Raw genomic sequence first — 14,710 nt, forward strand, 5'->3', positions numbered from 1 at the left:
TTTGAAAAACACACTTTAGTTTCTGTGTATACAGGCAGCAATATTATGTTCTTGTCAAAGTATGCACACATTACGTAATGGGATACCCAGGACTTTTTATGTCATCATCAGACACCAATGAGATTTCATTTCAAACATCAAAGGGGGAATGAAGGGCTGGGAGATAATTCAAAATGGTAATTTGTCGCATTTCAATGTTACGACATAGAAAGATTACATTGTTTCAACTGATAACTAGCCTGTGTTGGGAGTAACGCGCTACAAAATAACGTGTTACAGTAATCAGATTACATTTGTCTGTAACGCAGTAGTATAACGCGTTACTGTTGGTTCAGCAGTAATTACATTACAGTTACTACGCACCAAATGATCACGTTACTTGCGTTAACGATTTTGAATGGTCCATTTCGAATTGACCATTTCGAATTGGTCCTCAGCTAATTCAAAAAGTATGCTTTTCTTATATTGTACTTCTTAAACATATATGTAAACAGATATTACAAAGTAGTATTCATGTGTTAATGAGCCCACTTTTCAAATAATCCAATTAAAGTTGATAACATTTTCTAATCTTATTTGCATAACAAGCTTGAAATACACCCTTCATATTTCCCCTTATTATAATCAATCTGAGGCTGCTGTTTTAAGGAATAAGCTGCCAATACTGGCTGGTTTGTTTTCTTAAAGCATATTCAAGTATCAAGCATAATTTACTGGAATTTGAATTGATTTTGCTAACTTACAAATTAACTTACAAGGCAGTATACCTCACATATATTGAGGGGCCAGCCTTTCATAATGTTTTTTCTGTATGTGGCCCTCAGTGTAAACAGTTGCCAAAAGGATTAAGCTCTGGCTACACACTGCACCCCCCCCCCCTCTTCCTCACCAACCACCACCTCAACCTCCATCTTTCTCTCCCGTGCTTTCTTCCTCCCCACCTCACACCTTCTATAGCACACACACTAAGCTCGGTTTTCATCTACTCCACATCCAGGAGCATATACGGGAAGATGGAGAAAGGGAGGAGAAGACGGGGCAAACGGAGAGGGGAGATGGAGGAAAACAGAGGAGAAAAGAGGTGATGAGGGAGGAAAGGGGAGAAAACAAGGGAAATGTGAAAAAGCACACACAACTAGGACAGTCTTATGTAATTTCTCTCATCCTTATGCATGCATGCACATAAAAACACACACAGTGATACACACTTCACGCTCCATCAGACAGACTCGCACATGCTCATATCTCACACACACACACACACACACACACACACACACACACACACACACACACACACACACACACACACACACACACACACACACACACACACACACACACACACACACACACACACACACACACACACACACACACACACACACACACACACACACTATCCCAGTCCATCTGATTGCTGCGGGCCATAGTCTGAAGAAGAGCACAGTAGCAGTGAGTTTTGCATTATTGACAAACGTACAACTAGCACTACAGTAGCTACAGCAGAGCGCTGACCAGAGCGCTAAAACAAGCAGAGCCCCATGCTGGATGCACACTGGAGACCCCTTACGGTATGTCTGTCTGCATCAACATCCACATGACTCTTAAAGGGACAATTCACCCCAAAGTAAAAGAACAACAGCATTTTGCTCTTATCTGCAGTTCTATTTATTAATCTAGATTGTATTGGTGGGAGTTGTTGGAGATATCAAGATATCTGCCTTCTTTCTGTTATAATGGAACTATAACTTGGCCTGTCGGGCTTGTGTCTTTCCATAAATCAGTACCTGGTTAATTAAGCTAATCCACAGACCTTGTTGTAAGCAGTCATTTAGGGACAATTTGCTAACCGTATCACTGCCCAAAAGGAAGCGTGTATCTATAGGCGCTTTCACACCGGAGTACCTTTCCCACCGAACTAGGCCAATGGGGGGGGGAGATTTGGTTTCACACCAAAAAGGATCTGGAACTAGTCCCTAATTTGCGCGAACCTTTTCACCCGCAGATAGTCCCTGCTAGCGAGGTAGTACTTTGTAGGGATCGACCGATATGGCTTTTTCAAGGCCGATACCGATTATTAGTAATCAAGGAGACCGATAACTGATATTCGGAACCGATATACATTTGCAGTAAAATCAGAAAATCTTGGTGTCAAAATGTAGAATAACACAAACTCCAACACAACTCAACTTCTTTGAAATGCATTTAAGCATAGCATATATTATGTTTAATGAACTTTTAAACATTTTACAACTGGTTTCCTCTCTGAGCCCTTTTCTTTAGTGCAGCCATCTGCTATGAGTTAGAGAGAGACAAGAAGTGGGGCTGCAGGCTGACATGCTTAACTAACAATAATGCTTCATTTATTATATCAAACCAATGCCTGTCTGTCTAGCATAAAATCCCAATAAACTGCGAGCAACTGCAAACCACTAGTGCTAGCTAATGTTTTGCAAACTATTAAAAGTGAGGCTATTACAGTAGACCTAACGTTAGACTAGTAGCCTCACTTCTAATATTTTGCTAAACATTTGCTAAATACATGTTGATTAGCTAATGAGCTTCACATATCAACCTGAAAAACTGCGAGGCTCCACTCGCAGCCCCCCCTCCCCTCTGCACCACTCCGCTGCGAGACGCTGCACGCTGACTGACTTCCCGCGTCCCTGTGTAACTGGGAAGCTGATAGAACTGGATCAATAGATCGTGCTGTTTTTGCAACTTCAGCATAGGGGATTGGGATGTTTATTGAACTTCGGCTTTCAACTGATTTACCTTCGAAACACATGTGGCTCTGCCGCTCAGCGCTGCTGCTTGCCTCTGTCTGTGTCTGCGTTCTTCGCACCTGCCTGTAATCTGAGAAGGTCCCGCCTCTCTGGCTGGCTCCCGCCCGGAAAATCTTCAGTGTTGATTGACACTTCAGTAATAGCCTATCAGATCGCGCTGTGGGCGGGACATTGCTCGTGTACAGAGAGTGGTGACTGCAGACAGAGAAACGGCCGCATCAGAGCCAAAGTTTTATCGGCAATTTTATAAAAAAAGGCCGATACCGATAATCGGTCAAATGATGAATATCGGCCCCGATAATCGGCCTGGCCGATAATCGGTCGACCCCTAGTACTTTGCTAGGGAGGAAATGGTTCGTGGGTGTGTCGGCCACGCTAACAATTTCTGATTGGCTGGGCGAATTGCAAACCACGCCCTGTGAAACTCAAAAAAGTGTTGTGAAGCCGCCATTTTATTTGCTCGCATTAGCCCAGTGGTTCTCAAACTTTTTCTGTCATTCCCCACTTTGAACAGGTGGGCCTTTTCAAGCCCCACCTGTTCCTCATTGCTCCAATAAAATGGTAGGCCAAGCTTATATTTTACAACTAGGCTATATTAAATAGATAAAAGTGTGTTCTCTCTAGCTCTCTCTCTCTCTTGCTCGCTCACAGAGGCTATGTGCTCCTCCGTGGCGATGAAAGCTTGCGTTAAAAAATAATAATAAACATAGGCCTATTTGTAAAGTTGGGGGACACAAACGGGATTTCGAAAAGTGTCACGGTTAAACTCCTTATGAAGTGGTGAGGTGCCGCTCCACATTGTTTTTCTTCCCGACTGCAACGCTGTTGTGTGTGTGTGTATGTATGAGAGCGTTTCACATGTGTGTATGAGAGATTGTTACATAGGCCTATATCAGCGGCACCGGATTCATTTCAGAAGTGGGCGGGCCAAAAAGTGCGTGTGTATGTGACATACTTGCCAACCCTCCCGATTTTCGCGGGAGACTCCCGATTTCATTGCCCTTTCCCGGTTTCCTCCCAGGGTCATATTTATCCCGCATTTCTCCCGGTTTCTGACTAAATCTGATTTGTGAGTCACGACCTGTTTCATTCTGATTCTAACATAACGCTCCAAATGTTACTGTTTCCACTCGGACTTCAATACAGCTACACCATTGTTTGGTTTCCATGGTAACGCGTCTCTTTAGTAGCCCGCAACTGAAAGTCTGAGAGGGTGTTCAGCATGGGGAGGAAGATAGTCACAGAAAACAGAACAAGAATGGACAACTCGACCCTCTGCTCACTCCTTTCCTGTAAATTAAACTATACAGGTCCAGCCCACACACATGACAGCGCAGTTGCTCCATCATTCCATTACTTATTTTTCCTGCTCAATATGCTCTTGTTTGACAAGCTGAATGTTGACTGGCATTTGACTGAAGTAAGCGCACTTTTTTTGAACATGTACACACTTTTCGTGGCTGTCCAGGAGGCTTGGGCACTTTTTCCAGTTATTAACTCCGGTATTTACAAAGCTGTCATCGCCACATTTGGAGACAGTTACAAGCCGTTTGACAGCAGCAAATCTGCATATTTCACAGAAGGCTCGTTTAGTGGTTTTGCAAAGAATGAACCACTCTCTGTTTTTGTACCATTCTGCATTGAAGTACCTTTATCTTTGCCCATACGATCGAGCGGTCTCCTTTTTATCTACAATTAGCTGTGCAGCTTTACCCTTCTCAATGTCCTGACAACAAACCTCCACACAGTCGGAACCAGCCTGTTTCGGTTCAACGATGCCGGCGGTTTTGACAGTCTCAGCGGTCGCAGGGCTGCTGCTTTGGGGTTAACCTGGCTGCGCTGGTTCTATGGTTGAAGGGACACGCTCCGGAGTTGTGGATATCAGGGATGTGACATTGAAGTTGCTTAAGTTCAGTTTTGTTTGACTGTATTTTATTTTCTTATGCGCTGGTTCTTCCGACATGTTTGCGATATCAATAGCTAAGCTTATCTATCTAGGTTAACGGCTGACACAGAACAAAGTAACAAAGAAACAAATCTAAGGTTTTGTTATTGGTTGTAATGTACATGGATACATTTGAATGGTGTGACAATGTCCTATTTGATTAGATTACAATGTACAGATTATTCCTGTTATGTTTGCTTGCTTTATTTTACCTAATGCAATATATGAACCTCTGTCGTTGCCTGTAGCTAATGATATTGTCTTATCATCTCCTCAATTTGCAAAAATAACAAAATATACATAGCTAGATCAGATCGCCTTCTTTTTAGATGCGACTTTAAAGTAGAGGGGAATTATTGAAACAGGATGTACAGTGTTCCGCAGCATCCGCCGCTGCGAAAATGTGGGGCTGGGCTGTAAAGTGGGGGGGGCAATGGCCCCTTGGCCCCCCTGCTTCCGGCGCCCCTGGCCTATATCTGTAAATGATTTTGGTTTCAGTTGTGTGTGTGTGAGCAGGCTCGGATTGGCCATCAGGAGATTAGGGACTTTTCCCGGTGGGCCGCTGCCGTTGGTGGGCTGCTGCCTTCGTGGGGCCACTGGCTCTGACATAGGCAGTGTTGGACAAGTTACTTCCAAAATGTAATATATTACATATTACTTATTACTCTCTTTTGAAAGTAATAAGTTACATTACAAAATTACTGTCTCTGAAATGTAATGAGTTACACTACTTTAGTTACTTTTCTAGTTACTTTCACCAAAATAACCGCAAAAGAATGGCTAGGTATTTTAAATGCTAAAATGTAGTTTCGTGCAGCTCATTATACATCCAGTGAAGGGCGATGTGGTATAGCATAACAACTGTGTAGGCCTAACAACTTGTATAACACGGGTTAGTTGAATACTCGATTCTGATTGTAAATTCTTAACATGTGACACGTTGTTAATACAGTCGTACAGACCACTGTCAAGGACTATAATGAAGGTTGCTAAGGAGGATCAAGAAAGAGAAAGGAAAAGAGGTTAAAAGACGGAGTGCTGGACGTCAGATAAACCACCAGAAGAAGGCAGACAGGAAGTAAACACTAACAGGACACGGAATGGGCTCTGTAGTGTGTTTAGTATATGGCCGTGTGCAGGCCCAGTTCCAGAACAAAATGACTAAGGGTGAATCTGAGGTTACAGGGGGCGCAGCAGTAGTAGGTTTACATGAGCAATAGTGGCCGGCAACAGCAATGAAAAATAGCATTCATGGTCCCCAATGAACAGATTATGGCATTTGTTATGTTTTGAAACCAAGCAAGAGAGAACATTTCAAGTGAGTTAAAAGTGCAATCCTGTAATATGTCATACAGTCCAAAGTGGACTGTGGCAAAGAAAAGCACAACAGCTTCAAAACTGTACTGATAAAACAAATGAGAACATATTGTAAATCAAGGCAAATATTATTTGAACCAGCTCATGGTTTGAAATGGCAAACATTGAAAAGCAAAAGTATTATTAAAACCATGTAGCCTACTAAACATCACCTTGGTCCCATCATATACTCTGGGAAGAGAGTATTTACTGTGCTTGAAAACTGGATCACATCATCAGGTTGACTTTGTGTGATCATTTCAGCTGCAACATTAGCTTGTTGATAAACTTGGGATATGAGATATTTGTGTAGCCATTCGTGGTGAAGGCATCTGTGCTATTGTATGCATTATTTTTGACCCAACATTTCTACAGGCAGGGCAGAATATGGCACTATTTTCACATATTCTAGCCCTTGTCTATTTGTATACCACGAGCTGCAAAATGACCACCTAACCCCACTGTACAGGCGGGTACTTGTTTAGATTTACCTGAGCAGGCTCTGTTTTGCCGTGGTATCCTGGCTCGCACCTGCGGGCCGCAGAGAGGCGGCGTAGTTTCGGGCAACGAAGAGTGCTGCTCCGGGGTTGAGGGCGGCGAGTCAGGCGGGAGTAAGCTAGTGTCCACAACGGAGGGTAACGTGATGTCCCCATCTGACCTGTTGCTGCAGTCTGCAGTAGATGCAGTGTTGCTGGCGTTTAGTGATGGTTGCTTTAACCATTTTCGTATAAATGATTATCCACAGATGTGTGTCACTGCTGTGGAAGCACTTTGGAAATGATGCACGCGCAGCGGAGCAGGTCACGCGCAGCTGACACAATTTGTTGTTAGTAATTTTCGCTCCGTTCTCTTTGTGGAATAGAGGGTGAATAACATTCAACTGCCCCGAAGATCCCGACGCGAAGCCTGAAGGGTAAACACCAGGTTTACTAATCTACCCGCACAATGTGTCTGGTGTCGGAATGTCTCGCTATGTTAGTACATTGTTAAAAAACAAAACACCATTTAATTTTGGGTTAAAATGTGTTGTAACTGCGTTACTGAGCATTGTAACGGGTAATATATTACCCACATTTCATTAGTAATGCGTTACATTACTTCGTTACAGCAACAAGTAATATATTACTGTAACTGCGTTACTTTTGTAACGCGTTACACCCAACACTGGACATAGGTGGGCCGTGGACTTTCACAACGCCGCCGCATCCGCCGCCGCAAACACTGGCAGCTCTGGCGGGTCTGTCGCAGCGGCGCTGTGAAAGTCCACCGCCGTTGCGAGTCTTTTCTTACACAAACAGAAAGTCACAGATAAATGCGGCTTCATTTGCCTAATCCTCCCTCTGGGACATAGGCCCCGTTTACACGGAGACGGAACGGGTGTTATCCGCTACAGTTCTCTATCGTCCACACGAGGCCGTAACGGAAGCGCGGAAACGGAAGCGCGGAAACGGAAGCGCGGAAACGGAAGCGCGGAAACGGAAGCGCGGAAACGGAGCCCTCAAACGATAATGGGTCCCAAGGTGGGTAGATCTGCGGACGGAACGCTCTGGGGGGTCAACGCTCCGTGTGTACGCCCGATACGCCATAGCCCTGCCTCTCCCCACCTCTCGCTTATTGTTTAGGTGCCCTTTGACACGCAGGCAGTCATATCATTAGAACTAGCTAGATTTGATCGATATCGATATAAATGTGAGTGAAGTCTAATTAAGGTCCTTACACACCAAACTGACACAAAAGAACACCAAAGAACACGTCCCGACGGAATGTCGCCTCACGTCTCCTGCGTCTTGGCCATGTTTCGCACTGGAACACACCACAAAGACTTCAACCGACGGCCAAGTTGCACGTACGAACTACGCATGCGTGAGTGGCAATAACTCTCCTTACCAGCAGGAGTCGTAGTGTGTATTCGTCATTCAAAAGAGGCAACAACAAGACAGACTGCGTGATACACCAAGAGAAGAAGAACAGACTGTGTGATATAAACAAACAACAAATAGCGTGTGTGTTCCATTTTCACTCAACAGCGAGAAGCTCATGGGGCTTTCCCGAACCTGTGTCGAAAGCTGGAGTTAAATTAAGTCTCAGATTTCTCATGCACTGATTCGCTAAGCTGAACAGCCAATCAGAGTGATTTCTTTGGCCGACAGCCTCCCGATTCAACATGTCGAATCGGCGAAAGAAGGTGTCGGCACGGCCGAAAAGACACGACGGTGCAGTACACACCAAGACACACCAGCTCTGCATGATCACCTGCAGCTCCGCCCGCTGTGATGGAGCGGTGAGCGGAGCAAAACACACACTTCAAGTTAGATCATCACACTTAGCTATTTTAATTACCTCTCAAACTACCTAAACTAGTTATAAATATGTTTATTTTTACTGTCGGGTCACTCATTACTGGATCAGCCAGCTGCATGAGACGGATACTGAGTGGCTGTCAGGAGAGGGGGAGGAAAAGAGAGGCTCCGTGTATGATTCTTATATTCTTATATAGAGTTGTTATTAATTTGTTTTAAAGCTCAATAAATAACAAAGAAGAACTTTGACCGGCACTTTTATAATTTCCCTTGTCCCTTGGAAGAGCCCCTTAGCCTATCATGAAAATGTGTTGGAGCACTAATAGAAGCGTGAGTGTTACATAGTGATGTCATGTGACTATGTTACCGAAGTAAACATAGGAGTCCATTCGACGTGTTCGAGGCAGGGGGGGAGTGTGTGGGAGAGAACACAAAACCTTGCACAAAAACCTTTAAACACACTACAGGAAAGGGAGAGCCCCAAAAAGCATAATAGGGCAAGATGTCTCCTAAAAATACAACAACATTAGATAATGCCTCATTAGAAAATGTAATGACTTAAAGAGCCTGTGACACGAGTTTCCCCCATCATCCAAACCCATCAATTTGAGTAAATATTGTCCCCTTGAAAACCGTTACTGAACTGATTTTGGATATTTGTACTTTGATAACCATTAATCTGCCCTTCAATGTTGACAATTTTCTGGATCTTCTCGGGGATTCTTCAAGTCCCGCCAAATGATGTGTGACGTCATTGCGGGCACAGCGCTCCAGCTGCACCGTTCAGGATCCCAGCTTCTGCATGTAAACGCACGATTGCGCACACAGCAGCAAGCTCAGACAGCGATGACAGTTTAATTTTGAACGTGTCTGAGAGCTCATATGAGGCTGAAGGATCGGTTTATGTTGTATGATATCTGTTAGAAGTTTAGGAATGAGGTGCGTCAATATGGGCGATCATACGGTCATGTAGCCAGTGGTGGAATGGGACTAAAAATCATCCCGGGACTCTCGACCGGCCCACTTCGGAAGTTCGGTACCGCTAGTAAATTGTCAACAAGGGGAGTGGGGGATGTCAGGGACGGCGGGTGCTGTAGATAGTAAATGTAAATATGTAAATATTTGTGTCACTGCATCCTGGTAAAATACAAATATAATGTATAATGTCTGTGTCTTTGACCTTAGCGCTGCTAGCCACCTGTGCCCTGTACTACGAAGCCAGTTCAACATACCCTGGATATGTTTGAGTAACAAACAAACTAACAACAACAAACTAACACACGAGATCTCGCTAAGTGGTCCTACGACGCTGGTTATCAACTCGGTAAATCAAGCCAGGGTTTCTCTCTCCAGCTGAGAGCGCATTCACGTCTAAAACACGAGTGGATCTGACTTTAATTACATTTGCCTCGAGTGTTTCGTCAACATAATGTGTTGCTTAAAATAATACTTCTGCATACAGTATGTGACACTGTAAGTGTTGCACGGCCAGATACGGCTCAGCTGACTCAGATAAGGAAATATATGATATATTATGATATTATATGATCGATGATCTGATTGATGATGTAATATGAATGATAAGTGCGACATGTCGGCGTCTTCTCTGCATACGGCAGTTTAAACTGTATTTCCTTTATCCTGTAATATGATTTGAGAGATTTAAACTCCGTACACTGAGTTGATCTCTTTTCTATAGACGCCGGAGGCGGGCAGCGTCAGGTAAAAAAAGTTATTTAGCCTTCCCAAACCTGAGCCTCACGCGCCGCCTATGGGGGATGTGCTAGTGACTTATCCGACCGGCCCACTTCGGGACCGGCCCATCGGGATTCGTCCCGATGGCCAGTCCGCCACTGCACCCAGCCCACGTAAACTGTCAACGGGGGGAGCCTCGCTGCGGGGAAACGGTGGACCTCGTGTCCCGATCGGAGTGGGAATAATAATAATAATCCGTGCATTTTATCCATTAATTTCCCCAACATTGTGGTAAAAAAAACACGTTTAATCCACGTTGGTGTACTACAACTACAAAAAGCATCGGTTTGTTTTCTCATCAGGAAATGCAGACCGGCTCAAACAAACGATTTTTAATCATCATCCGCACGATCATTTAATGTATCATATGTTCGCCGCATTGACATGAAAGCACTAATAAATGTAGTTTCATCCACTTGAGTTTACAACTACAAAAATAATCGATTTGTTTGTATATCACATCCTACGGGAGGAAATTCAGTAGCTCTCACTACCGATTTGTAATCCTAATGTAATCATCATCTTCACCACGATCATTTATGTTTATGTCGCCGAATTGACATGAAAGCACTGACAAATATGAATATACTGTAGTCAACTTCATTAAAACGTTATTAACGTGCCTAATCTCAGAAATTCACCATTTCTACGCATGACAACACACTTTGTCCGTGTTTGGCTCTCTCGCCGCACAGTGAAGCGTTCCCGCATTGACGTCACTTCCGGCTTCCCCCAAAACTTCAAAATGAGTCGAAGGAATTTCCCCGCGATGTTCGAAATTATTGATATTTAACGGAACGATATCGCTTTTTCTTTTTTAAACTGGCGGTTCGAGATGACTAGTAGCCCAATATTTCATTGCACAACAGTTGTTGGGATGCTGTCACAGGCTCTTTAATGTAAGTAACCAGCTTCATAGTACTATCTATAATGGGGCTTTCACACCAACGCGGTTCCACGGCTGGTTCGGAGCTAGAGCCTGAAAAGCACTGTTTTTTCCTGTTCACACCGCAGCGGAGCCGCCTCTAAGCTCTGGAATCCGGTTTGTTTCAAGCACCAACAAATTGTCGGTCTAGAAGCAAGAACCGCATATGTCACGCTTATGTCGGAGGGGGGCGAGATTAACCTGAGCTAACAGTTAAAGGCGAGAACGGCAAATAAAAGTTGTAACAAGCAGTAGTGCTGAGCAAAGTGACTAGAACGCAACCACACACTTATAAAAAAAAACACTTTATAAAGTCAGGCAACACTAACCAGGCTTCGTGTGATTCTAATTATTTGTACCTTACTTTGACCATCCGTTCGCTGTCATTGATCATTGTGGAGAGCAGGCAGACGTTTTGTTTTGTATTATAGCAGCTATCAGATGGAATCAATACATGGGGTGCACAGGTTGTCATGTGCGACGATCACAAGTAGAATCATAATGAAAAATACACCGGTAAAATGTGCCTGTAGAAAACGGCTTATGCCACAATAGGATAGCAACAACAAGTAGTCAAGATATTCAGTTTAGCCTCGGTTGCTATGCTAACATTACCCATTTTATACCAGAGAAACTTTAATAACAGCGTTGTGATGCCAAACAGCGTCAATTCAGACTGAAACACATTCACTTATGGGGAATTGGGGATATGTATCAGCTGCTTGTGTGACAGTCAGACAGTGAATACTTTACATCGGCCGCTACCATGTGAGCTAGCTAACCCGGAGCTAACGGGAGAATAAACTCCCGTGGAAGAGCAGCCAGCACTGCAGCGGTCGGTAAATGCCGCTGAAACACATTAATAAACAATGAACCATGGCACTCTGGAGAAAAGTATAAGCTTGGAGAAGTCGTTATTTAATTTAATCTGGCTTCGTATGATTAAAAGCAACACGATCATCGACCCGACACAGTCCCCCATCATTGTTTTTGTAGTGAGCGCCGTAAGCGCCGTAAACGGTGACGTCATGACGCAGCAGCGGCAGCACCAGTCGGGCTCTGGGCGGTGTGAACAAAACAGGGACTGAAAAGAAAAACCGGTTCCTAACCAGAAAAGCTCTAGCACGGAGCTAGAATGGGAATCACGTTGGTGTGAAAGCCCTATCAGTTAATATTTGTACTCCACAATACATATTGTCAGAATTCGTTTTCTGAAAATGAGTTATTTAGCGAAAAACTATGTTTGTATGGCTGGTGACAGAATTCGACACACTGGTCAACTTTTTCTAACTTCTTCTAAATGGAAATAATGTCCAATTTCCAGAATTAGAGCTAATGATATCAACTGCTTATCATAAACATCGTCAACCTATGTGTGAGTTTCACTTTACTTCCACTTAGACCCATGCAGTAGTAAACAATACTCTGCGAGGAAGCAGCATCTAAAAACAAACACCTCCTCTTTCTCCCTTCATGCTGTCTCCCTGTTTCACACATAAACCTCCCACACATAACAGACTTAGTCATGTGTAGCCTTAAGTCTGGCAAGAGAGAGAGAGAGAGAGTGTGTGTGTGTGTGTGTGTGTGTGTGTGTGTGTGTGTGTGTGTGTGTGTGTGTGTGTGTGTGTGTGTGTGTGTGTGTGTGTGTGTGTGTGTGTGTGTGTGTGTGTGTGTGTGCAAAATGTGCAGGGTTATTTATTTGAATCTGCCTGATGTCACTTTCCTGTAACAAAAAAGGTTAAATACAACCAAAAGAGGCAAGGGGAGACACTTTGACAGGGGGGACACCGCAACATCTCAATTTCAAACGTACGTATATTGAGTTTGTTTCATAGAAGCATGTCATACAATTGCATATTTACTGACAGAACATCCTTATTAGGATACATTTTTTGGCTTTGGTTTCTGTGACCTGATCCTGCCGACATTTTCTCTGGTTTCCTCCACCTGACCTTGAATGGCAGCAGGAAGTGTCCCGATTCAACTGTCAGCCCCGATCACACACTAGCTGCTCATTCGGTTTCACACATGGACACAGACATTTCTCTGTCAAACATGCACGATCACACACACACACACACACACACACACACACACACACACACACACACACACACACACACACACACACACACACACACACACACACACACACACACACACACACACACACACACACACACGAGTGGAAATAACACATACACAGAAGCTAAACTGGGGCGTTCAAAAGGCCTCAGGCTCGCTTGCAAATTCACATGCACGGTTTTGTGCCACAAATTCCCATGAAAACACACACAGTGCTTCTCTGTCAAAGACACACACTGCACACAGAAAGCGTGGGCGAACACACACATACAGATCTTTTTCAGCCTTTGTATGTGTTTATGATCTCGTGCAATGTTGTCAATACGGCTGTTTTATTGGATCTAAAATTGCGAAAGCACGTCCCTCATGCAGGAAGCTATATTAGCACAAATTCATATTATTGTTGTTGGTTTTTATTTTGTTGGTACTCATTGATGTCTGGTTTATTGCCCAACGCAAAGGAAACATGCATTATAATCTAAATGGAATATGCATTAATATTATATGATAACATCCAAAATGTGATATGTTTAGTTAGTAGTTATAATTATTGGATTATTAAAATGTTTGCTTAATAACTACTGTTGGTCTATCAATAGTAGCATTTAAGACCACACCTGATATTGTGTGGGAATTTGACATGTATTTTACAAAATGCAGAACTACTCTGCAACTTTTAAACTTGCTAGATTTTCTTTTCAGAAAATAATTTATTGGTGGTTGAATGTGAAAAATGTCAAGGTACTTTATACAATAATTACTTTATTATATGTTTTGTATAATGTGCAACAACAGAGAGATTGATGCTATATTATCAGACTGTAAACAGTTTGATAACAGTCTTGTTGTAACTATTTTCCTCTTTTAAAGCTGAGAATGCCACAGTGCCTCTTCAGTGTGATGGAAAAACAGTCCCACAATTTGAATTGAGCTTTACACAAGAAGCATTTTAAAGCAGAAACTTACCACATGGAGAATCTTATTTTCTGTCTCGTACACAGTGCAATCCTGTAAAACGAGAGGAATACAGAAAAAGAGAGAAGAAGGAAACATGAGATGGAGAAAGCATCTATGTGAACATCCGCACGGAAGACAAATGAGACAGCAGGGGGAATGATGGATGACTTTTTCTTTCTATGGAGAACATCAGCAGTCAGCCATTTCATTTTCTAACCGTGCGCATTATGCATATTACTTTATAATCTAGGTAGACTAAAACATTGGATGACCAGTTCTGGATCTACTCTGCTTCACGAGCCTCCGCAGGATTTAGACACTACATTATTTGAACATGACAGATTGTTATTTAAGGATAGCTGATAGTTAATCTATTTCTGGGAAAGCAGCCCACTGAATCCACCAGATGTGCATGGTGGTGGTTTATTCATCCGTTTGATGCATTAGTGTGGGCGGTGCTGCCACCTTTGTCTGTCTCGCTGCACCCTGGCAGCCACATGTTCATTTGGCCCATTGTCGTACCACGGTAGCCCCTTCCTCCTCCCTCTCCTCTGGCCCTTTTAAAGAGGGGATGGGTTTTATCTGCTCGGCTCCAGGA

At 43.4% G+C, this 14,710-nt stretch overlaps 1 protein-coding gene across 1 annotated transcript in view; it reads right to left on the reverse strand.

The window, feature by feature from the left end:
* The window catches only part of LOC117454371 (connector enhancer of kinase suppressor of ras 2), a 112,185-nt gene that overhangs the window by 55,743 nt on the left and 41,732 nt on the right, over window positions 1-14,710 (reverse strand). The window contains 1 exon segment of the mRNA XM_034093586.2: window positions 14,122-14,163. Within this exon segment, the coding sequence (XP_033949477.1) occupies window positions 14,122-14,163 (42 nt within the window).

This window comes from Pseudochaenichthys georgianus, chromosome 10 (assembly GCF_902827115.2).
Source record: "Pseudochaenichthys georgianus chromosome 10, fPseGeo1.2, whole genome shotgun sequence".
In the NCBI taxonomy this organism is placed as follows: Eukaryota; Metazoa; Chordata; class Actinopteri; order Perciformes; family Channichthyidae; genus Pseudochaenichthys; species Pseudochaenichthys georgianus.